Source organism: Andrographis paniculata, unplaced genomic scaffold (genome assembly GCF_009805555.1).
Source record: "Andrographis paniculata isolate CXL003 unplaced genomic scaffold, ASM980555v1 Contig56END, whole genome shotgun sequence".
NCBI classification, from domain to species: Eukaryota; Viridiplantae; Streptophyta; class Magnoliopsida; order Lamiales; family Acanthaceae; genus Andrographis; species Andrographis paniculata.
The window spans coordinates 1,207,437-1,233,727 of NW_026137591.1; the positions used below are offsets into that span (position 1 = coordinate 1,207,437).

At 29.1% G+C, this 26,291-nt stretch overlaps 3 protein-coding genes across 3 annotated transcripts; all 3 read right to left on the reverse strand.

Moving 5' to 3' along the window:
- Window positions 1-874: 874 nt before the first annotated feature.
- Window positions 875-5,188, reverse strand: LOC127256811 (uncharacterized). Its single transcript, XM_051283018.1, has 6 exons — window positions 4,787-5,188; window positions 3,940-4,032; window positions 3,364-3,597; window positions 3,014-3,116; window positions 2,168-2,397; window positions 875-1,515 (listed from the first exon to the last, which is right to left on the reverse strand). Exons 1-6 carry the CDS (start codon window positions 5,107-5,109, stop codon window positions 1,293-1,295), a joined length of 1,206 nt encoding a protein of 401 aa, XP_051138975.1. The 5' UTR covers window positions 5,110-5,188; the 3' UTR covers window positions 875-1,292.
- A 3,588-nt stretch (window positions 5,189-8,776) lies between these two features.
- On the reverse strand, window positions 8,777-9,504 carry LOC127256801 (60S ribosomal protein L12-like). The gene has a single exon (XM_051283003.1). It carries the CDS (start codon window positions 9,420-9,422, stop codon window positions 8,922-8,924), a length of 501 nt encoding a protein of 166 aa, XP_051138960.1. The 5' UTR covers window positions 9,423-9,504; the 3' UTR covers window positions 8,777-8,921.
- Window positions 9,505-10,670: 1,166 nt separating this feature from the next.
- On the reverse strand, window positions 10,671-17,058 carry LOC127256641 (CDPK-related kinase 1-like). Its single transcript, XM_051282753.1, has 11 exons — window positions 16,024-17,058; window positions 15,131-15,261; window positions 14,757-14,798; window positions 14,284-14,392; window positions 13,816-13,894; window positions 12,991-13,287; window positions 12,785-12,897; window positions 12,577-12,684; window positions 12,428-12,490; window positions 11,178-11,345; window positions 10,671-11,078 (listed from the first exon to the last, which is right to left on the reverse strand). Exons 1-11 carry the CDS (start codon window positions 16,507-16,509, stop codon window positions 10,923-10,925), a joined length of 1,752 nt encoding a protein of 583 aa, XP_051138710.1. The 5' UTR covers window positions 16,510-17,058; the 3' UTR covers window positions 10,671-10,922.
- Window positions 17,059-26,291: the final 9,233 nt, after the last annotated feature.

Consider the following 26,291-nt stretch of genomic DNA (forward strand, 5'->3'; position numbering starts at 1 on the left):
ATGCCTGCCTAATCAACTCAATAACCATATTTATATATATATATATATATATATGCATGCCAAATTCAGATCTTGTTCTTTTGGAATTTAATTCAAGCTTTTAGAAATCCTGTGTGATGTTTGCTTAGAGAAAAATAAAAAATAAAATTGGAAAATACAAATTCAAATAAAGAAAATATTGGTTAAAACAAACGGTGGCTTGCTATCTATTACTAATTCAAATTTATATTCATATATATTTTTAATTATTATTATCATCCAAAAAGATTTCTATATTTCTTTTTATAAAAAAAAATATCATTATTTTATCTTTTACTATAAAAAGAAATGTTCGTGCCCGATTGAATGGATTTAATTATAAACGACAAAGAGTAAATATTATAAAAACAGTACAAAAAGCTGTGACAAATATGTAAGACGAAACTACAACAGTTGATTGACACATTTTACACAAATTCGTGACCTTTAAATTATAAAACTAAAATAAAATCATTTATTAAGATCAAAATACATTCATCAACATATATATATATATATTACGTGCTACTACTGATTTCAGCACAATATATATATATATATATTTATACAACACACGCATAAATATCAACTAAGAGCACATGTTTTACAAAAAATAAATACATGTACTGATCGGGGCAAATCAACATTTCCAAATCAATAATATAACTATACCCTAAGGAAAGATATGGCTTCTTTTGTTTATGGCTTACTTCTTAGGAGCTTCGATTTCATGTAAGCCATCTTATTGGTTTCTGGTTTCCCGGTGTAGTTGTCAATATACTTTTCTAAGTATATATATACCTTGATCCTTACGATAGGAAAAAGAAAAAAAAAAAGAAAAAAAAAGAGATGACTATTCAACCAATAATAGGTTTCTTGGCTCGAAAAATGTTCTTCATGTCGAAAACTTAAAGTTTCATCTTCTATACTATCGCTTCAATTCCAAAATCGTACATATAAAAAAGGTTACACACACATACACACATTTGAAGCCGTAGTTCACAAAACAATCAAAAAATGAACTCAACCAGCCAAGTTTCCAGTCTAGCTATCAATTATATATATATATATATATATTCACTTAATATATACCAAAACAAAGTTGAGTCGAGTCGAGTTGGTTACCTTTACTGGCGGGTTCAGACAATGCAGATCCAGGCTGGGTAATGTATTGTATGAAGAAGCAGACCTGGTCGGAGTAGAGGGTGTGGAAGCAGTCCACCACATATTGGCGACAATTTTTTCGACCAAGAAAAGAAATACCGAAAGGTCAATTAGCATTTGTCTCCTTCCTTGGTGTAAATAGGTATCTGCCAGTTCTTGGTGTTCTTTTTAGGGTCGTCTGTTAGGCTGAGATCCGTGTCGTCTTCTTTGAAGGTTCTTATAAATGTTTTGGCTCCCATCATAATGAGCCTCTCGATAATGAATAATTGGTAGTTGTTTTCGATTAATGGATCTAAAATGCTGCTGTAGTTGGATGAATACGCCATTTTGTATCTGCAAATGACATGTGAGATTAAAGACAAAAGTTATTTTACATTCAAAACATTACATCAACATTTATTTATATCACATCAAACAACTATTCAAATTCAACATTTATTTATATCACATCAAACAACTATTCAAATTCAACTTTTTACTATTAAAAAATCCAAACCCACAAACAAACACACCCAAAAATTTTGTGAATGTTGTTCTCGCGATCTTGAACTTTGTCGACTTTTCAATATTTCTTTTGATTTCAGCCATTGAAATCGTCATAGAGATCGATGGAGACGACGAAATTTAAAATCGAGTTTGCACAGAGTAGAAAATGTTGACAAAGAAATATTAATATTTTAATATAAAAATAAAGTAAAAAAAAAATGAGAGTAATATAAAAAAAATGTATTAAAAAATAAAAAATAAAAAATTAGTATGATAAATAGAAAAAATAGTGAAAAAATAATTACTCCGTTGGAATTGGGTCGGTGTGGAGATTAAGAAAATGTATTTTATTTGATTTCGCCAAAATTAATAATAAGGTAAAATTAAAGAACGGACGGAAAAGTAAAAAAAAAAATAAAGAGTAAATTTAGCAGATGTAATCATCCCGGACGATATAAACTTTCATGAGTGTAAAAGTATGCGAATAGGTGAGATATACCTTACGGCCAAAGGCGCAAAGAAGCCCGGGGTCCTTTCATTGGATGCAATGAAAAGGGTTCGCCCGGGAGGAACCCATTTTGAGATTCTACAAAGAATAAACTCAGGGCGAGTATCTCTATCGAGACGAGGATGTAATGTTCTTGCAACCCCAAACCTGTCCTTCCTAGTTTTGATTTTATCACCTCGCCGAACATGGATAGCATCATAATCTCCGAGTAGGGCTTTAATCTATATTAACATACATCCAATGCGAGAGCATGGATTCAACGAAAAATCTACTTAATAGTAAGATCAATTGCAGAAGATAAGAAAACAGAAACAATACTCAAATATTTGAAACCAAAATATTCGATTCTTACATCTGATAAATGATCTTTAGTGAGACGGTAAAACAAGGAACCAACTATTTTTATATTAAAGTGAATGCAGAGATTACTGTTTACATACACTTTAGAAACTTTTCGATTATTTGTCAACGATAACATTTAAAAAAAAAAAAAAAATCACATCAAATATATTTTTTCCTCTCATAAAACATCATGTCAAATAGACTTTCTTTACTATTTTCAAAATTTTCAAAAACTCCAAAACTTCCAAAATTTCTGTCTAATCAGACCATTTTGTTTATTATTTTTCTCTATTCTGTCAAATCCATGACACGAAATGAGAAAATGGGATCTAACAACTAATATGATCAATGTATTTACCACTCAAATATTGAGCATAAAGCGCAGAATCCGTTGGAATACCCTATTGTTGATTAATCACAGAAATAAAAATAAAAAGTAAAAAGCAGATGAAAGTAGTATTACTAAGGGTAAATTAACAAAGCAATAAAATTTACCTTTTCTGCAGCATCTCGTAGTCTTTTTGCAGCCATTTTAGGAAGAAATGAATATGGCAACATAATAGAACTTCGGTCATTTCGATTCTTGCACTCCATGAACCTGAATGACTATCATGATTAGTACCTACACAAAAGCTACCAAGATTTCAAAAAATAATCTTAATTACGTGTTCTGGCAGGGAGTAAAACATTGCAAAGAAAATCAACGTAATGCATAAAACATTATCCAAAGACACAAGCATACAGATTAATTGCTATTCCGACAGTTTCTGTGAACTTAACAGACATCATTAAGAGAGTAGAAACCAGAAATGAGGTCGATGAAAATTTCCGGCATAAAAATTTACCAAGACAGGGGGCTTGCAGTTCGATTTATGAGTAAAAGGTTAGCATAGGAACTTTTCTCCTTGAGATCTACTCGACTAACTCCTTGCACATGTGCTACCCCTCGGGATCCCAATTTCATGCTTGTTGCCAAGACCTCGTGCCACCAGTTTGAATTATCCAAAATTGTAGGTACTGTATTTGAGATGAGATCCAAATCGTACAAAGAATCCATAGCACAGGAGTTAGTTGCCCACCTATCAACCAAATTCAAATCAAGACATGGAAAAATACATTTCCTACGATGGTCGGAGCATAACCAGACTAACAACAGCAATTGAGATAAAAGAACTTCAATTTTTGCAATCTCCAGAAAATGATTCCATCCGTATTAGCAAACAAAATTCTTATGTGCAATTGTTACTATGAAATACAACTATTGGAAATTCAAATACTACTAAAATCCAACTTTCTAGTGCAGATCTATATGAGTAACAGTTAATCAACAATACAAACTATGCTATCATCGAGCACCGGATTTAAAGTTCTTCATTCTAATAAAAAAAAATTCAATATTCTAAACTGTAGCATAAACTGACCTTTCCTCAGAAGCCATATTATCGGACTGATGAAGAATCCCTTTGTTATTGTGTATAGGATTTATGCACATTCTAGACGGCATCACAAAGGTCCTGAGATAAGATTTTAAAAAACAATAGAAAATAATTACGACAAAAGAGTATGAACATGGCAGGAGTGGCAATACAGCTCAAACAAGACATCCATCGACTACAGAAACATAAAAGTTATAAATTCTACTTTGCAAGACCCTAAGAAAAAAGATAAGGGTACAAAATCCTTCCCTCCCATCTTATCATTGATCTCTAAACTTATAATTTTCAAGTTGAAATAAGGCAATCGGGCTTGAAAATCCACAACCTCCTGTCCTGTATTGAGTGATAAGGATTGTTATCTCTTAACATCACATCTTTTTTGAAAACTTAGTTATGTCCTTAATAAAAATCCGACCCCCATTCAAACAAATAGTTTTTACCTAAGAAACTTCGTCTCCTACACAGCATACAAACACAGCAGATCTAATAAATCCATGGCATAATTCACCACTACATCCTGATTCTACAACACTGAATATTATGAAAGATGCAACTTCATTAGAGAAGATAAATGTTCCTCCTAAAATGGCACCTTAAACTAAATTAACTATCAATGATGTAATCCAAACTGAAAGATTCAATGAACAAACTCCAGTTGAACTTATCCAGCAATGCTAATCCTCCAAGCTCCTTTCTGGGGGTGGTTATTAGAAGAAATTAAACTCGTAACCCTAAAATTCATATTTCATTTCCAAACACTTACAGAACTCCAAAACAGTAACCAATGGGCGATTAAAGCTCGAGAATCAAAACCCTAACCTCAGAAACATACCTGCCGAGAAACATGGCTTCTTCGAGAGCGCACCGAAGGCTGGATTCCTGGTGCCCCAAACCCTCGCAGGAATCGCAGTGCTTTCCAGGACAATCAATCCGGGCGCCCCAATACAAGTACTTCTCGTGCATCGTGTGGCGATTGGCGGAGGCGTTGCCCAACTTCCTTATGGTTGATTGCGTGGAAAAGGAGAATCCATTCGTGGAAAGTAAAGATGTAAGGACGTATAGGAGCGCAATCAATGCAATTGAAGCGGTGAGAAGGAGGAATGGAGATCTAGGCTTCGCTGATTTTGCCTTTTGGAAGGATTTTGAGATCCGCATTGGCGTCAAGCTTCTTCTTCTTCTCCTTCTTTTTCTCTTCTGTGAATTTTTTGTTTCTTTGTTTCGCAGAACTGAAGTGAATGTGGATCGTGTCATTCGGGTCGGATCCTTAAATAATTTAAATTAATTAATAATGGGGCAAAATTCACTCAGTAACGTCACTTATTTATTTATGCCAATGATTTTTTATTTTTTTATATAACATATATAAATTAATTAAATTAAATTTTTATGGCTTGATATATTATTTTTTTAAAAAATATTAATATTTTAAAAAAAAATGTATTATACATATTTATTATTTTTATATTATTTATATAATTTTTTATATTATTACATACAAAAAAAATATTATTTCAGACTATTTAACAAAACAATATATTTTTGGATTCACTAAAAAACTATTTTATTTCTTTTTTTTTTTCTAATAAATAAATATTTTTATTCATATCTAAAGCTCCTTGATTTTAATAAATAATTTTTTAGTTTTTGTATTATATTAAATTTTATTTTTTTATAAAATAATATTTATATTGTATATATTCTTATTAATATATATTATTTAATATATTTAAATATATATTTGATCATATATATTACTAAAATATATTTTTATTATATACAATTTTTAAATAACTAATTATCACTATTTAAATTTTTGCATCTAAACAAAATAGGTCATTGGGATCGAAAAATTATTAATTTTTTATTTTAATAATATTAATAACAACCCTTATATAAGTAAATAACAGAAATGGAGTGAGATTTCCATAACTGAATTAATGGGTCTTGGTGCCAATCTAGTTTTGTTTTTGCGAAAATATTTGTTTAAAACTTAAATTTTAAGTTGAATTTTGAACGATAAAAATTTTAAATTGAAATAATTATATACTCCCTTCGTCTCACTTCTCATGTCCATTTTTTCATTTTCGTCCGTCTCACTTATTTTGTCACTTTTCTTTTTTTTTTTTAGAAAATAATTATACACTTTAATCTTATTTTTAAAAATTTAATTTTTAATTTTTTTAATTTTAATTATACTAATCAATTATCTTAATCTTAATCTATAATTATTTTTATTACACAATCATTATTTTCACTAATACATTTTTAATTATTTATTAATTATACCCCTCCTAAATTCTCGTGTCTACGGTAACATGATCAAATTATCCGGGACGGAGGAAGTAATATAATATAAATAAATATTGACATCATATTTTAAAAAATAAATATTTAATTTAATATTTATTATTTTTTTTTTTATAAATAGTAAAATTTTGTGAAAAATCTCATAAACATCAATTTGTTTTTTGCAATATTAATATATTATAGTGGAATGCTGTATGAATAAAATAAATTTAAAAAAAAACTAAAATATTTTTATGATATAAAAATAATGACATTTGTGTAATATATTGTAAATTGTAAAAATATTTTTAATATTAATAGAAATACAATTACTAAAAAAAAAAATATTTTGTAATAAGACGGATCAAAATAAAAAAATAAATAGATTGTTAAAGGACGAATTTGTTATGAGACAGGACTAATTAAAATAAAAAAAATTGATAGATGGTTAAAGCCAAAGAGAGTATATATATATTGATATATTGTTATTGAAATTCTGAATTTTCTTCGGGGCTTCGGCTTGAATTGGAAAGAGTAATTTTTCTTTAGCTATTTTCAAAATAGTACTCTCTTCGTCCAGCCACAGATGACCCTATTTTTTTTGGTACGACAAAAAATGACCCTTTTTTTTTTTATAAATTTATCAATTTTAAACATACTTAACAAATATAAATCAATTCTGCCTTTAAACTTATAATTCTAAAAATATTTAAAATATATAAAAAATAACAAAATATTATTATAACTTATTATTAATAAGTTAATAAGCTACGCTACCTAAAATACCGTGTCCGGGGAACGACGTGTCCCTAACAAAAATGATGTTTCGCAGGTCGGAAGTAGTATTTTGTAATGAACTCTAATTGTTAATCCCACTATCAACTTGCTCTTTCCATTTTATTTAATTAGTATTTCACATTAAACTCGTCAAATTAATAACACATTCACATATAACAGAACTAAAATAAATTAATATATTGAATAATAATATAATAAAATTATTTAAATTAAAAATATTAATATATAAAAATAATATTATATTACATTTAATTAATTCCAAAAGTACATATCATTTTTTATATCATAAAAGTAAAATAATCGTCCACAAAAATATTCTTTACATCCTCGACCGTGTTCGAACAAGCCCACACTTCCAAGGAGTGTTTTTGGCGTAAACACGGCCATGTTGTTAGTGAACAATGACTAAGTAAAGAGTCCTCGATAGATAGTATCTATGGACAAGCACACAATGCACCATAAGTGAACAATTTATTCGCCAACTATATAGTAGCATATATTAAGCATTTAAAATAAAGCATCGAGCAAATTCCATGTACCGATCGACAATTAGGTCTATAACCCCGACCAAAGATGATCCAGAATATGACAAAACTGAACATTAGAATTCTACAATCAAATTGCAGAAATTATAAAATCCATAACACATTTCTTATTCAAAGTGTGAAACTTATAAGAAGAATTAACTATGGTTCTAAACCCTTAACCGAAACCCATCAAAATCCGAGGAAAATTATTCTCTGTTTCCGATATTTCTAGCCAGCCATTTTAACTAATGAACATTAAGAATATAAATACCTAAATATATAAGCAACAATTCTATTATCAAACATTTATATGAGATCTCCTTGCATATACTATCAACCCCTAAGAATCTAAAAGCAAATCTTGATATGAACTCCCAAAATATTCAGTTCCTAAGTACATATCACATAACTTCACCAATACATTACTTACCCCTAAAAATCAGTTCCCTAAATCAGAAAAAAAAAAAACAAAAAAAAAAAAAACAAGATGCATAGGAATGATTGACTAAATTGATCCTTAAATACTTACGCCCATGAACAAGATTCACGAAAGATCGTGATCCTTAAATTCTTTCCGTAACAAGAAGCTACATCAGCATAAGTCATCATCCACTAGTATATATATAAACAGGATCACAATTTCTTTCATTGAATTTTAAATCAAGAAACTCAAATCAGCATAATGTCTCTGACAAGCATCTGTCAGACACAAAATTCGGATAAAACACAGAGAAAATCCAAATTATATGTTTGAAGACCCTAAAAAAAGGGCATAAGACCTAAAGTAGAAGTTAGGAATTAATCCAACTCGATTTAGCTTCTAGTTCATAAAAAAAAAAAAAAAATCAATTAGACAAACAAGATCAGCGTGTTGCCGCAAAACATGTTCTGATTTACCAAAAAGAAGATGGATTGTTCTTGTTCCATTTTTTAGAAACAACATAAAGCATAACATTAAATGGATCCTAGTTTCACCCACAAACAAAACACAATAGATAGAGAAATGGATAAACTGATTCAATTCTTTCAAGAAAAATTGCTGATAAAATTGCTATTTTCAAGACTATGAAACCAGGAAGGCCTGCTTAATCGACTGGAAAATTCAAACACTGCTTAAGTAATACAGCATAATTAAGATGATCCATGAAATGAAATTAACAAAATGCCTAATTATATGCCAAAGTAAACAAAAAGGAACCAAAACACACAAATATAAGCTAAAATCTCATTCAAAATAAACTGAAAACTCCACCGGCACTGAATAACAAGTTCTCGAAAATAAAGCAGAAATAAATAACAGAATTTAGAATTACTGCTTTGCTTTTTTTTTTTTGTCGGCTCGGCTCATAGCTCAGCTCAATCCTGCGGAATATCCACATCGCCGTCGGTAATCTCCTGCTGCAAATCCTTGGGATCCTTTCCATCAACAGTGCATCCAACGGAAACACAGGTGCCGAGAATCTCCTTAACGGTGCCAGACAAATCCTTCGCCATGGACCGCGGGCTCATAACCTTGGCGATCTCGATTACATCATCGAGCGAAATGTTGCCGCTGTGCTTGATGTTCTTAGTCTTCTTACGGTCGCGCTCCGGCTCCTTAAGTGCTTTGATAACCAATGCGGCAGCGGAGGGGACGACGGCGACCTTGGCCTGACGGTTTTGGACGGTGAGCTTCACCGTCACGCGGAGGCCCTTCCAATCCTTGGCGGTCTCCTTGGCAATGTCTTCACCGATTTTTTTGGGAGAGAGACCGAGAGGACCGATCTTCGGAGCGAGCGAACTGGCGGCGCCGACTTCGCCGCCGGTGACGCGGACGTAGACCTCGACGACCTGCGAGGGATCGAATTTCGGCGGCATTTTCAGAGATCCGGCGAGCTTAGAGACGGAAGGAAGGAAGGAAGGAAGGAAGGAAGGCTGATCGATCTGCTGTGCTGGAGGGTTTGTACTGTAATTTATAATTAGGGTTTTTCTGGGTGAAATGACTTATGTGTCCCTGAGTTTATTGGGCTGTGTTATGCCAGCCGGCCCAGAATATAAGTATAAACTATAACCGGCCCAATTAACTATTTCACTTTCCGGTCCAATATACCAACAAGAAGATGGAAGTCTTTCAATAATTATTTTATTAGCTATTTAGCTTATACATGCATTTTTAGTTATTGCTTAATTAATAAGTAATTAAGAAAATTATTAGTAAAAATAATTATAAATTAAGATTAAAATGACTAAATAGTTTAATTAAAAAAATTATAAATTTTAAATTTTAAAATATGATTAAAGTGTATAATTATATTTTCAAAAAAATTTATATAGAACCGACGAAAATAGAAATACGAGACAAATTAAGTGAGATGGATGAAGTATATTTTTTTTAAAATATGAGTAAAATTCTATTATTGAAAATTATACAAACTATTTTAGGACTGTTTTCAAGTTACAAAACCAAAATGATAAAAAAAATCAACTTAGAACACAAAAATATAGCAAAATAAATACATATGAAAATAGAATATTTTTTAAAAATTAAACGCAATCTTATTCACTTGAGCAGTAAGTCATTCCTACAAGTAGGGATGTAAAATGGGGCGGGTTGCCCGAGAACCCTCTCTTCATGGAACAGGTTCGTTCGGGTTTAAAAAATATATTTCGGGATGGATCGTAGATTTTAAATTTTAAATTTTAAATATAAAATAGAATCTTAATTCATAAATCAAATTTGTATTCACATTTGTTTCTTCTTCAATTCTCCGTATCGAGACTACTGTCATCGCTTCGCCTGTCACCGGCCGCAATTACTACGGACCATTGCTAACATTTGATTATTTTTGTTTTTTGAACTAAAATTTTGACTCGCTTCTGGTAGACACATTTGATTTTTCTTGTTCGCCAATATTGTTTAGATAAATTATATTTTTTTAAAAAGAAAAAATACCGAATTTACTGAATTAACCCCGAACCCAAAGTGTTCGGGATGAAGGCGAGTCTTGAGGCTGGACTGAAACGGGACTGGATCATGAGGCCTAATATTTTGTAACGGGTCAGGTCCGAGCTGAACCTACCCCGTTATATCCCCACCTACAGCCTACTCTAGACTGAGACAAGAAAGAGAAAAAAATACATTAGTAATATTTTTTATAACAATAATAATAATCATAATAATAATAATAATAATATCTATATATACATACATAATAAGTTGAAGTAGAAGTAGAACACATTTGAGATATCCAATTCTTCCATGGCTGTCTCTACACAATCACAATCTCACACATACTCACTTTCTCTCTCTACCTACCCACACAATCGCCGCCGCCGCCACCGCCGCCGCCGATCGAGGGCGGTCGACGACGGGTACCCTCATCCTGCCTGAGTCTCCCGGGCCTTCTGAAACGCTCTCGACGAAACCCCATGCACAAGTCTGACGAACCCCAAGAAGCTAAGTTTCCCGTCCGAGTGTCGAATCCAGTCTTGGAGTACAACGTGGACCGGAACCGACGGACTCAGCCCCAGCTCCTGTCCGAATTCAGACGATGTTTTTTTCGCAGTAAAATCAGACGACGATCTAATATGTGCAAACAATGTTGTTACGAGATAGAGTCGAGAGAATTGTACCGAGGCAAGTTCTTCGATCATAATCGGCCGGTTTCCGTCCTTCTCGAAGAAATCGTAAGCGCGGCGCGCGTGTTGCTCCCAGCTTTCCGTTCCTTCCAGCTGATGCACGCTGATCGCCGCCGCGCAAAATTCCTCGAAATCCAATTTCCCGTACTGAATCGAACTCACCTACACGCAAAACATTTTGATTTTGGTCCGAACAATTTGTAATAAAAATACATAATTTTCTCTTACAAAATATCACGTCAAAATACTATTTAATCCACTAACAAGGTAAACATTTCGGTTGCGTTCTTTTGTTAGTTTTTAACACAGGTTTTTTACTATTCAAATTCTTTTTCCCTCTAAAATTATCAAGTCAAACAATTACTTTTCTTTTTTTATATTATATTACAAATTTATTTTACATTAACATTACATCAATATCTATTTATATCACATCAAACAACGGTTCAAATTCAACTTTTTACTATTCATAAATTCAAACGCAAAACCACAAACAAATACACCCGAATCAATTTTTAGGGTGTGTTTGATTGGGGGATTTTCCCCAAAGTCTACTATTCATCAAATTTGTCTTTCAAAAAAATATCAAATCAAACACTTATTTTTTATTTTTTATATTATATTACAAATCAATTTTACATTCAAAATATCACATCAACATCTGTTTACATCATATCGTACAACTATTTCAATTCAAAATTTTTTGCATGCAAATCCCAACTTTAAATCCAAACCCAGGCAAACACAAATACATTTGACGGAATTATAGAAATACCTTCAATCTTACACTTATGAACACAACGGCAAAAAAAATCTTTACACAAAAATATACAACCAACTATAATTTTAAATACTCCATCTGTTTCAATACAATTAGTCTTTGTTTACCATTCTTATCCGTCACAAAAGAAGCCTCGTTTTCATAAATAATTATATCACCATAAAATTACAATTATTTTTTCATTATTATTCCACAAATGTCATTACTTTTTACACTAATATGTACAGAAGGGTAAAAAAATATTTTACTTATATTTTTTACCGACTACCAATATGATATCAATATTCCTTAAATCTCGTGTTCAATACAACTAAAATTATAGTTCTGAAATGGATGGAGCATTATTATAAATTTTTTTACTTTCGCGCAAAAAACAAATATATATATATTATAAGTGGCCTGAGCGAATACTATTTGAACCAAAACGCAAATAACGAACGGTGCATCTAATCGACATACATACCAAGCTGACATATTCCAAAACCCGCGAATCTTTCATCGCATCCGTCGAGCTCTTCACCATTGCCTGTGAAAAAAAATAAAAATAAAAATTATCAAACTACATACACGGAATATACGCGCGATTTTAGAGATAACGGAGACAGGACCGACCGATTTGAAGTTCTGTAGGGATATAAAACCATTTCTACTCGGTCCTAATAACGTAAACTGTTCCCGAAGATAGCTTAGCTGTGAAATCGTCAATGTTTTCGCAAGAGCCTGTCCGAAAGGCAAATTATGCAACATTAAAACGTAAACATTTGTCGAACAAGATATATATATATATATATATACATGTAGATACAAAACAAATACACACCTTTAAAGCCGCTTTTCGCAGAGAAGACGAGCATATATAAGCTCGCACGAGCTTACAAATTATTATATCGAGAGGGATTTTCATGTCACACGAACCGGCAAGCCACGGATGACCTACGAAAAAAAAAAATTAAAAAAATGCATCCAAGTATTATGAAACAATACGTAAATTAACCAAGTGATAATCGACGTAAAATAATTGCTTACTAAGAGCTTGTGCTGCCGTTAGTCGTTTACGGTAATCCTTGTTCAGCAATCTCTTCACAAAATCTATGGCTTCGGGAGACATCGAAGGCCACGGAGATTCGTCGAAGTTTGGGTCAGCCTTTAGAACGGCTCGGAAGATTCCGGACTCTGTCCGAGCCCAGAATGGTCGGCTTCCGCAAAGAAGTATATAAGCAATGACACCAATACTCCACATATCGGCCTCGGTTCCGTACGAGCGATGCAGAACTTCGGGGGCTACGTAGTAAGCACTTCCAACGATGTCGTTCAGCCTTTCATCTAACAAAACATCGAATTTATATGTCAATTGTAGAACTGGAAGTAGAGCTGTTAAACAGAGCCGAGCAAGCTCGAGTATATCTTGTCCAAGCTTGGCTCGAACTTGTTAACAGTACAAGCTCAGCTTGTTAACAATTCGAGTTAAAATAATGGCTCGAACTCGCCTCATTAGGTTCAAATTCAAGTTCGAACTCGAGCTCAAGTTCAAATTTGGCTTGACTTTTATACACATTTTTTAATATATAAATTAAATATATCCAATTTTATTCATAATTATTATCAAATTTTGATATGAAATTTTTTATACTCCTATATGATATTAATATATAAATAATATAAATATATTATCCCTAACGAGCTCGAGCTCGACTCGTTATAGAAAAAAATAATTTTCGAACTCAAATTCGGCTCATTTATCTTTACAAACAAGTCGAGTCAAGCTGTTAACGAGTCGGATCGTGAACTACTTTGTTCGTTTAACGGTTCTAACTAGGAGCAACGTGCCGAACTGTAAGCAATAGACTGAACCTGGCTTTACGTAATCCGAGAGTCCGAAATCAATGGCTTTCAGAGGTGCATACTCGTCCTTTGAAGTGAAGAGAAAGTTCTGGAAAAGTACATGAAATTCACATCGATTAGGGAACACAAGAAAACAAACATATTAACCATTTCTTATTAGGGAAATTAACCCTTTTACACTAGTAAAGATTAATTTACGCAACATGAATGAAATGGAAATATCTATATACTCTCACACCAAACAAACTTTGAATTTCGAACACGTAACATCACATCTAGTAACTTTGTAAGCATCCAAAATAGCGACCAAATGCAGAGAACTACGCTAGACTTTAACTTTGTAAAGCATAGCCGGCGAATGAAAGATGCTACTTTACAATAGCTTTGCCATAAAAAACGATCAATGGTCTCAACATCGAGCACGAAAATCGTGAGGTGGGGTGGGGTGGGGTATATTTGAGATTTAGTAGCTTCTACCTCGGGTTTTAGGTCACGATGGACAACACCTTGGAGGTGGCAGTACGCAACCACGCTTAGAATTTGTAACATTATCACTTTGGCATCTTCCTCGGAGTATTTGCCGCCCCTAAAGCAAGAGGGAAAAAAAAGAGTTAGGTGTGTTTCTTTTTGGTCTCTACACAATTTTTACATTTGAATTCATGCTTAAATAAAAATACTCTTACTTTTTGTGCAAAATTTAAGAAATAATAATATTTTAATTATAATGGGTAGTTAAAAGTTCAATGATAAAATAGAGATATTTGTTTGTGCAAAATTTAAGAAATAATAATATTTTAATTATAATGGGTAGTTAAAAGTTCAATGATAAAATAGAGATATTTGTAAAGAGAAGTAGAATGCATATTTACTAAAAATAAAATGATTACTTTGTAATTGAATAATCCAAAATAGTAAAATGTATATACAACCAAAAGAATTAAACATCATACCTAGAAAGTATCCGATCGAGTAATTCTCCGCCTTTACATAATCTGCATTAGGAGAATAGCGACAAGGTGAGATGCACAACTTAAAAATATTACACGCTGTCGTTTCCAAAAGTAGCACCCGAAATGTAAGATTCATGTGTCAATCTTGTCTTATTCGGACGATGGTTATTATCGATTACAGTAATAAATGCTTGGTGTCTTATTCTGACAATGGTTACTATCGATTACGGTAATAGATGCTTTGCCTAACATCTAAAAAATCTTTCGACAATGTGCGACGATAACATGTAGCATGCATTTTAAACGTGCTCGAAAGCTTAGGGTTAACTTTTGTCGAACTCAAAATCATAATTAATGACAAAAACCAAACTTACTCCATCACAACATATACATTGTCCTCATCCTCGTACGCATCATAAAATTGCACCAAGTTTTTGTGCCCCGTCAGCGCCCGCAATATCTTCACTTCTCTCCTGACATCTTCCACCGCAATTGCTGTCGTCATCTACACAAACTAACAAAATTCAATCCAAGAAGAAACCCAATTTTGGAAACTTCAAAAATGAAATTTTATCGATCATACGAAGAACAATGAGAACAATAACATCAATCCCTTAAAGCTATTTTGCAGATAAACAATCATACCAACAACACACAAGCAATCAAACTTCAAATTCGATCCATTCAAATCAAAACAATATCAAATTTGAACATCCCTCAAAGCTATTTTCAGATAAATGATCAAATCAACAACACACAAGTAATCCAAATTCGAATTCGATCAATTCAAAGAAACACAAACGAACTCAAACATCCCTTAAAGCTATTTGCAGATAAACGATCAAACCAACAACATAAAAGCAATCAAACTTCGAATTCGATCCATGCAAGTCGAAACACAAACGAATTCGAACACCAAAGAAAAATACGAAATCAATGATGAAACTAAACTTCTTCCTATCATCAATGGCAGCAAGAACAATAGCAACAGGCAAGCAAAACTGGAATCGCCATTAAAGCAATTTTTGGAGCATCAAAGGCAAAAAAACACGAAATCAATGATGAAACTAAACTTCTTCCAATCATCAATGGCAGCAAAAACAATAGCAACAGGCAAGCAAAACTGGAATCGCCATTAAAGCAATTTTCCGAGAATGAAGGCAAAAAAACACGAAATCAATGATGAAACTAAACTTGTTCCGATCATCAATGGCAGCAAGAACAATAGCAACAGGCAAGTAAAACTGTAATCGCCATTAAAGCAGACCTTCGATTTGGGGATAACTTTAACAGCTACATCCACCCCTTTCAAGCTGCCTCTCTTCCCCTTAGCCGAACAAGTGTAACCAAAATGTCCCCTCCCAACTTCCTCCTCGATTTCATAGTCTCTCGGAAAGCTCTTACAGTACCCAAAATTCTTATCCAATCCAACAATTTCGCACTCACTCCCTTCCGGTATGGTCGCCTCGTTCGGCTTCACAGAACCATGTCTCCTCGCAAGCAAAGCCTTAATATGCTTCGCCGGCGACGGCGGCGGAAAAGGACGCTTCAGAAACCGGAGAGGAGTCGACGGAACGCTGCTGGAGTTCGCCGGAGAGTTCCTGAAGAGCGGACTCGGACTGTAGAACGGAAATTTCGGCGTCTTCCCCGTCGAGTAATTGAGAACCGATTCGTTGATTTCGTCGGAGATTGGCTGGGGATTTCCGGCCGGATTTCGCCGGGATTCCGCCGGTTTTCCATGACAAAGCCCCATGGAAGAGTCAAAATGTTGAGAAAATCGAGGAAAACAGCGATTAGAAGTTCAAACCATTCCAGAAATTAGGGTTTATTCAAAAAGGGGATTCATCATCCATCCATCTATCAATCAATCATCAAAAGGGGAAAATCTTTAATTCATCTGAAATGATGAAAGATTTACAGACTTGGGAAGAGGAATCCGAGAAAAAACAAGACGATTGGCAAAAAGAAATTATAAGAATTGGGAACGAAGGATGAATAAATACTGAGAGCAGAGGAGAGGGGAAGAAAATCGAAAGGGGAGTGAGAAGAAGGCAATAAAAAAAAAGGGAAGAGCATAAAAGGGAGAAAAGATGCTTAGCAGAGGCTACAAGAAAAGAAAGGTGATCCCCACTTTCTTCGTCTTCCTCCTCCTGCTTTTTGGAGCTTTAGTTGGGCATTTTAATGGCGGATTGGAATTGTGTTTGGTTGCATCGATCATTGAAGGCAAATTGTAAATGTAATTGTAATTAATTGATGATGATGATGATGGAGGTGGGGTTAGATCGTTCCAGCCTGTCCGTTTCGAGACTGAGACTGAGACTGAGACTGAGAGGATAGGTTCTTGGATTAGGGTTTTTATTTTTTGGAAAAAGAAAATCAATGACTGATTTTGACTGAATTTGGGGATTTTGAATTTTAGGACATCGAGAAAATCAAATTTTTATTGCAGCTGATTTTCTAGCTTCCTTTGTTGCTTGTTGGCTGGCAATCCCCAGTAAAATTATGGGCGTATTTAATTGGTTAAAAAATATATATAGTACAAAAACAACTAGCTTCGTCCCTCCTATTTTGTTTTTATTGTAATTTTAAAAATATTAGTATTATATTAAGATATAATAAAAATAAAATAAAAATATTAAAATAATTTTATTAGTATGGTATGATATAAAGGTAATGATATTTGTATAATAATCTCTCCGTCCCAAGAGTATAGTGACGAGATTTAAGGAATATTGATATTATATTGGTAGTTGGTAAAAAGTAAAGATAAATGACTTTTTTGCGTTGGTATATTGGTGTAAAAAGTAATGTCAATCGTTAATAATAATTAAAAGTAATTATAGTTTTATGGTGATATCATTATTGTAAAATTGAGACTATTGTTGTGGAACGGACAAAAATAATAAACAAGTTTATGATGATATGATTATTTATGGAAATAGATATTTTGTTATGGAACATATTAAAATAAAAAAATAAATTATTTGTTATGGGACGAAAAAAATATCATCTTTATCTAATTTGTTTGTTAAAAGAAAATTATATAATTCTAAAATTTCATTTTACTTTGGTTCATATAATATTATAGTAAAAGAAATTCTCGTACTTACATGTGATGTTACAATTTCTATTTTCAATCATCTTAGTATTATGTTACTTCGTTTTTTGAGAAAAAATTATACTCTCTGTGTTCGCTTTAAGGGTCACATTTATTTTTTTGCTACTTAACATTAAAAATATCATTATATTTATATAATTTTTTGTACAAATGTCATTCTATTAATATTATAAGATACTAATTGAAGTATTTTTACAATTTTTCTTAATTTGTACTATTTTTTATATAATAATTAATATTTAAATATCAAGACGCAAAAAGTTAGAGCCAAACGGAGATAGTATATTTTAATAATATTTTAAATTTTATAATTTGTAATTTTTTTTAATCTTTACTAGATTAATTAATTATCTTAATATAAATTTATAATTAATTTTATTAATATATTTTTAATTATTTACTTATTATACAATTTCTAAATTTTCATATCTACTGTAATACGTAATACCTGGGAAGGAGGGAGTATGACATCAGCTCAAAATATTTTTATTTTTATCTCTTTTTAACTAAATTAAGTAAATTTCTAATATTTTATAGGTAGAATCAATTAAAATTCTTTTATTTTTATTTCTCTTCAATAAACAAATATTTTTATCTATATTTAAAATTCCTCATTTTTTTTTATAAAATTAATTTAGGTTAATCATAATTAAATAAACAAAATTTTATTCCCTATAAAAATAATATTCATATTATATACTTTTTTGTCCACTTAATAAGTTTACATTTTGCGTGTCATTGTACTTAACATTAAAAATATTTTTATATTTGTATAAATGTCATTTCTATTAGTATTATAAAACACTAACATAAGTATTTTTGGCATTTTTCCTTGATTAATACTATATATTTTGATATAATAATTAATATTCAAAATTAACACGCAAAAAACAAATATAAACTTTACAAGTTGATAGAAAAAGTATATTTTATTAAAATATAATATTTAAATACATATTTTTAAATATTTTAATTATATATATTAATTTTTATTTTAAAGATATCAAAATTATCAGTCATATAAAAAAATAATAAATTAATATCATAATATATTATCATTAATTTATTAAATTATATTTTTCTAAATACCGTTCTTAAACCAAACGTGTTGAGTGTTATGGAATGAAGGGAGCATCGAAACACTTATTTATATTCAAAATTTGTTTGTGTAGTATTTTTGTCTCAATTTTTTTTTTATGTGAAATATACAAAATTATTTTATTTTATAAAAAATAATATTTTTTTAAAAAAATAAAATATATATTATATATATTAAAAATCGTGTAAAAAAAATATTTGTGAGAACAAAACCTCAATTTTTTATTTATTTTTTTTTTTTTCACTTTCAAACCAGCCCACTCTCACCCTACTTGAGAGTTGATTGTACACATGCCTAGAATTTGTAGGTATTTAAGGGTGTATTTATTGAATTTTGATTTTTTTTATATATATTTTATATTATAAATATATATATATATACACACAGTGGCGGACCTGGAATTATATTCGATGAGGAGCTAATTTTAAAATTTATAAATATTTATTTGTTATCCGAAAAAATTATCATTCTGATTATTATATTTAAAAAAAAATAAATACAAATAACGAACTACAACAATAATAATTATTATACATTGTATTATAAATATTTCTTTTTGTATTCTTTTTATTCAGATAAAATATACAATTTTTCAGTATTTTTTTATTTATCCATTTTTTCTATATTATATATATTTATATAAAAATACATAAATTTTAATAAATAAATAAAAAAATTGGGGTGGGGTGGGAGCGGGCTGCAGCCCACCCTTGCCCCCACTTCCGTCCGCCCCTCTATATATATATATATATATTTTTTGTGTAATATTTTGATAAAAAAAAAAAAAATAGATATGGCAAGGTGTTTGCTTTTGCTTCTATTCTTTTGATTTCTAGTTTGATTTTTTCATTATATAATCATTGATATATTTTGTAAAACAATACACCATGTATTTACTAAATAAGTTTTCATTGATACAATTTTTTAATAAATAGTAAAACAAAATATAATATAAAAGCTATATAATATACTTCATTGGTCCGACTCTAAGTTTTATTTACTTTTTGTGTGTTAATCTTTAAATATTAATTATTATATAAAATGTAGTACAAATAAAAAAAATTGCAAAAATTTTTTTTATTAATGTCTTGTAATACTAATCGAATGACATTTGTACAAAAAATATATAAATATAAGGTTATTTTTAATATTAAGTACAATTACATAAAAAAAAATTAATGTGATCCTTAGATGGTGTGTTTGTTTAGGGGATTTTTCTCCAAATATACTATTCATCCTAATTTTTTTTTTTCAAAAACATCAAATTAAACATCTATTTTTCATTTTTTATATTATACTAAAAATTAATTTTACATTCAAAACATCACATCAACGCCTATTTATATCACATCATACAACTATTTAAATTCAAAATTTTTACTATTCAAATCCCAACTCAAAATCCAAATTCTCAAACAAACACACCCTATAGTATAATGTATTTACTTACAAAAAGTCCATAATTTAATGCAAATTATTATCTTCTTCGTCCACCAAATTTATATATATATATATATATATATTTGTATGGCTATGAAAAATATTCACTTTTCATTTATAACAAATAATTAAAAATACATATATACAACACATTTCTTAAAAAATACAATAATTACTTACATACTCAATTTATCAAAAAAATTCTTTTATTTCATTAGCTCACCCGTATAATCATCAAAATATATCTACTAAATATAATATTATATTTATTAAAATTCATATAAACCAAATGAACATATATTTGGTATATTTGGTGGATAAATAAAGTATTTTACAATGACACAAAATGATATAGAATTAAAATACAATATTAACATAGTAAGGATTTGTTTTCTTTTATTTGAATTTAAATATAAATATAAATAGTATTTTATTTTGATATTTATTAAATATATATTTATTTTAAATTTAAAATTATGTGAGCTAAATAACATTAATTTAAAGAGGGCGTGTTTGGCAATTAGCTGCTAGCTGATTCAATTAGTTGATAGTTGTTAGCTGATTCAATTAGCTGATTAGAATAGTTGTTTGTATTAAAATGTTTGGTAAAATAATTGTTTGATATTAGTTATTTATACGTAAAATGACAAATGAGGACATTTCTATTTTATTTTTGTTTCTAATATATTCAATTATGTTCTTTTGAGTTTAGAATGTTTAAAATTTTTTGTTATTAGTTATTGAAAATTGTAAAAGTGTTATAAAAGTATTTATTTTTATTACAATTAGATTTAAAAAATAATATATTTTTATTAAAATATATAAATAGTTTTTTCTATTAAAAATGATGTAAGATATAAAATAATAAATTTTTCGTGTATATATTTATTATGTTAGTTATCGATTAGTTCATTATATTTATAATTTTTAATAAATTAAATTTATTTAATTTATTTTTAGTATAAAATTTATATAATGTAATTTTAATATAAAAATAAATTATCAATATTTATATTTCTATTTTTTGTTGATTTTAATAAATTTATATATTTTACAATTAAAATAATTTTATATAAAAATTAATTATTTTAAATTTATAAAAATAAAACTATAATATAATAAAATATTATAATATAATTAATAAATAATCAAAATATATTTATTTGTGTAAAATGTATAATAAATTTTTAAGGGCTTATAAGGAATAAAAAAAAATTAATAGAAAAAGCTATTTCAAAACGCTGGCTAAATTAGCTTTTCAGAAATTAGCTTTTTGGATCCAAAAAACTATTCCAAAAAGCTAATTTACCAAACATCTAAATTAGCTTTTTGACTGGTCAAACAGCTAAAAGCTGTTCAATAAGCTAAAAGCTCTTCAAAAAGCTATTTGCCAAACACCCCCTTGGTCCCAATATAAAAAACTCATCAATTTTTGTCACAATATAAACAATTTCAATCAATTTTGGTCCAATTATAAACAATTTTTATCAATTTTGGTCCCACCGTTTAAAACTAACGGAAATTGCTGACGTAGACATGACGGAGGTGACGAGGCAGTTGACCTGGAAAGTATACGGCCATATAAAATTATACACGATCATGTTGTTACGGGGTCATGTATATTTCAGTGTATAATTATAGTCATGTACAATTATACACGGCCATGTTGTTACATGACTATGTATATTTTAGTGTATAATTATACATGACCATGTTGTTACACGGCCATGTATAATTCTACACGGCCGTGTATCTTTCTGTTTCGGTCTAAAATTTTAATTTTTTGTTATATTTTTAATTTTATTTTTTTAAATTTAGAATAGTTGATATAGTTAAAATGAAAAAATAAAAAATAATCATAATATAATTAAAATATATCAATTTTAGTTCAAATATAAGTATTTATCGAGTATATAAATATAAGTATAATTATACACTGAAATATACATGGCCGTGTAACAACATGGTCATGTATAATTATACACTGAAATATACATGGTCATGTAACAACATGGCCGTATATAATTGTACATGGCCTTGTAACAACATGGACATGTATAATTATACACTGAAATATACATGGTCCTGTAACAACATGGCCGTGTATAATTGTACATGGCCGTGTACTTTCCAGGTCAACTGCCACGTCACCTCTGTCATGTCCACGTCAGCAATTTCCGTTAGTTTTTTAACGATGGGACCAAAATTGATAAAAATTGTTTATAATGGGACCAAAATTGATTGAAATTGTTTATATTGGAACCAAAATTGATGAGTTTTTTATATTGGGACCAAAATTGATAAATTTTAGTTATATTGGGACCAAAATTGATGAATTTTTTATATTGAGACCAAAATTGATTAATTTTGATTATATTGAGATCAAAATTAATTTTTTCCCTTAATTTATATATATATAATATAAGTTATAAAAATCTCAATATTATCTTATGCATTTACTAACTAATAATAAAATATAATTATTTTTTAACCTATTAAAAATTTAAAATATACCTTTAATCGGAATGAATTGACTATATTTTTATTTTAAAAAATAGAATTAATCATTAAAAATAAATTTAAAAAAACCTTGCATTTGATGTCAATTTTTATTAAAAGTATCACATCACTTGCTCCCTCCGTCCCATAACAAAGTATTCATTTTTTCATTTTAGTTTGTCCCTTAATAAAGTATTCATTTCCTTTTTCAGTAACTGTACTATCTACCTAACATTACAAATACCCTTACAACTTGCAATATATTACACAAATGTCATTACCTTTATATCACACATACTAATAAGGTTATTTTAGTCATTTCTATTTTATTTCTACTATATCTCAATATAATATTGATATTTCTAAAATTAAGTAAAAAAACAAATGAATATCTAGTCATGGAACGGAGAGAGTATTTTTTATTTTTTTTAAAAAAAGTGATAGTATCAAAGGTTAGTAAATGAAATTTAATATTAGCCGGTGGAAGTTACTGATGATTGAATGTCAATTAATTGATAATAACTATCATTAATTGACGTTTGCTGCAACGGTAATATTTTTATTCAAAGAAAAAAAAATCACATTTGATTAAAAAAAATAAAATTTAAAATTTATGCATATATTTTATTAATCTTAGATAATTTATGCATATATTTTAAAATAAAATTTATTAATCTTAGATAATTTATGCATATATTTTCATTCCAAAGATTTAAAATTTCAATACAAGTAACATAATAGTGCTTCTTAAAAAAATAAATAAATAAATAAAAATGAAAATTCAAACATATATACATTATTCATCTACTAGAATTATATCACATTTTTATTAAATATTATCCATACTTTAACAGATAATACCTTATATAAGAAGAGTTTTTTCATATTAATTTTTTAATATTAATTATTATATTAATACGTAGTATAAATAAAAAAATATATATATAAGAATATCCATATTGGTCTTTTTATAATACAAATACAATGATTTTTATAGAGTAAATTATATAAATATAAAAATATTTTTAATTTTAATACAATGACGTACAACACAAACGATACCCTTCTTATGAAACAAAAGTAATAACAAATTTGTTACTATTATTATTTTTTTTTACATGACATTTTTATCAATTTATTAATAAATTTTATATAATACCCCATTTCACATTTTATCTATTTACTTTTATTTTTAAATATTATTATTTTTTAATCATCGTATTAAAGTAAAGTTACATAATTAGCCCAAACAATAGAAATGTTTATTATTTAGTATTCCATCTTTTATTTTCGAATAATAACACACTATGATTTAGTTGCTTGTATTTTTTATTTTATTTTTGGATTTGTAGGGTTTGTTTCTTTTTATGGGTTTCAAAAAATTTTAATTTGAATTTGACATTAAAATAATGTATGATTGGATATCTGTAAGAGAAAAAAATATATTTTTTTTTTTTAAAAACACATAGTCGTAACAGTAAAAAGCTGGGGTCTTGGGGGTAAAGAAACACATGATTTTTCTTAAATATGATTAAAAAATATAATATATATAATTAAAAAATATAATATATATACATATTAACACAATATATAATATATATTTTAATTTTTACCAATTCACAAAAATTCATCAATTCAACAAAAAATATTATTTTTTTATATCACTAACACAAATTTTCATACCTAATAGTATAAAAAATGCATTTATCCAAAAATACAGTGTAAATCTTTCATCTTTCTAATTAAAATTATTTATAAAGCACATTTTTCAATAAAAATACATTATTTTTTCTCATAAAATATCATACTAAAATATTATTTATATAAAAACTCAAATCAACATTTCATTTCAAATTATTTTCGACTACAACTAAGCAAACGAGATATTAGATGCTTTTATTCAAAAATTTGGAAATTAAATAGTAAAAGTAATTAAATAAATAACTATTAGTTTTATTTAAAATACTGCATTAAATACTCTATCCGTTCCAAACATCATGCAACATTTCTTTTGGTATGTCCCAAACATCCTGCAACATTTTCAAAATATGAAATAATTAATTATACTTAATCTCTACCCCACACTTTATCCTCTTACATCATCCAAATAAAAAAATAAAATATATATTTCTCTCTCCATTACATCGCCTAATTTCTAAATTATCCTACTTAATACTACTCACCTAAAAAAATGTGTGTCAAAAGTAAATGTTGCACCTTGTTTGAAACTGAGGGAGTATTATTTATAATAAAATAAAACAAAAATATATAATAAATATAGATGTAAAGAAAGTTTGAGCTATGTTCATTTGAACTTTAATTTCAGAGTTTCTACTATGTAATAATTGTCATTTTTAATAAAAATAAAATAATTTTGTTTACTATACTGTTATTAAAAAAAAAAAAATTTATTTGAAATAATACGACATAAATAAAAATATTTAACTTATTAAAAGAGATTAATTTAAAATTTATAATATACTTTAGAAATTTGAAATTCATGATACTGGTAAATAAAATAAAGGTAAACTGTTTTTTAGTCTCGTAACTGGACCCCTTTATCATTTTAGTCTCGTAAGTGGAGTCTGTCGCAAACTAGTCTCATAAGTGAAAAATTTTCGTTGTTTTAGTCCTCCGGTGCCGGAGATGTCCGCGTGGCTCGCCGGAGGTGATGTGTCCGCCAGGTGTCGCTGACTTGGCGGACACGTGGATTTTTTTTTTTATTTTTTTAAAACTTATTTTAAATTTATTTTTAATTTTATTTGTATTTTTTTTGGGTCAATTAAAAAAAATAAAAAAATAAAAAATAAATCCACGTGTTCGCCAGGTGTCGCTGACCTGGCGGACACGTCACCTCCGGCGAATCACGTGGGCTCTCCGACGCCGGAGAACTAAAACAGCGAAAACTTTTCACTTATGGGACTAGTTTGCGACAGGCTCCACTTACAGGACTAAAATGATAAAGGGGTCCAGTTACCGGACTAAAAAAACAGTTTACCCTTAAATAATTTTGTTGAAATCATTCCAAATATATTTAGCTCAAAACATTCCAAACAAACAGTACAAAAATGATTTCAATTTTCTCTTCTTTTTGATTAAAAGATTGGTACTCCTCCGTCCCAAACACCCTGGAATATTTCTTTCTTTTTTACGTCCCAAACACCTTGCAATATTTATAAAATATAAAATAATTAATTATATTTAATTTCTACCCCACACTTTATCCTCTCACATCATCCAAATAAAAAAATAAAATATATATTTCTCTCTCCATCACATCACCTAATTTCTAAATTATCTTACTTAATACTACCCACCTAAAAATCCGTGCCAAAAGTAAATGTTGCACCTTTTTTAGAATGGAGGGAATACTATTTAT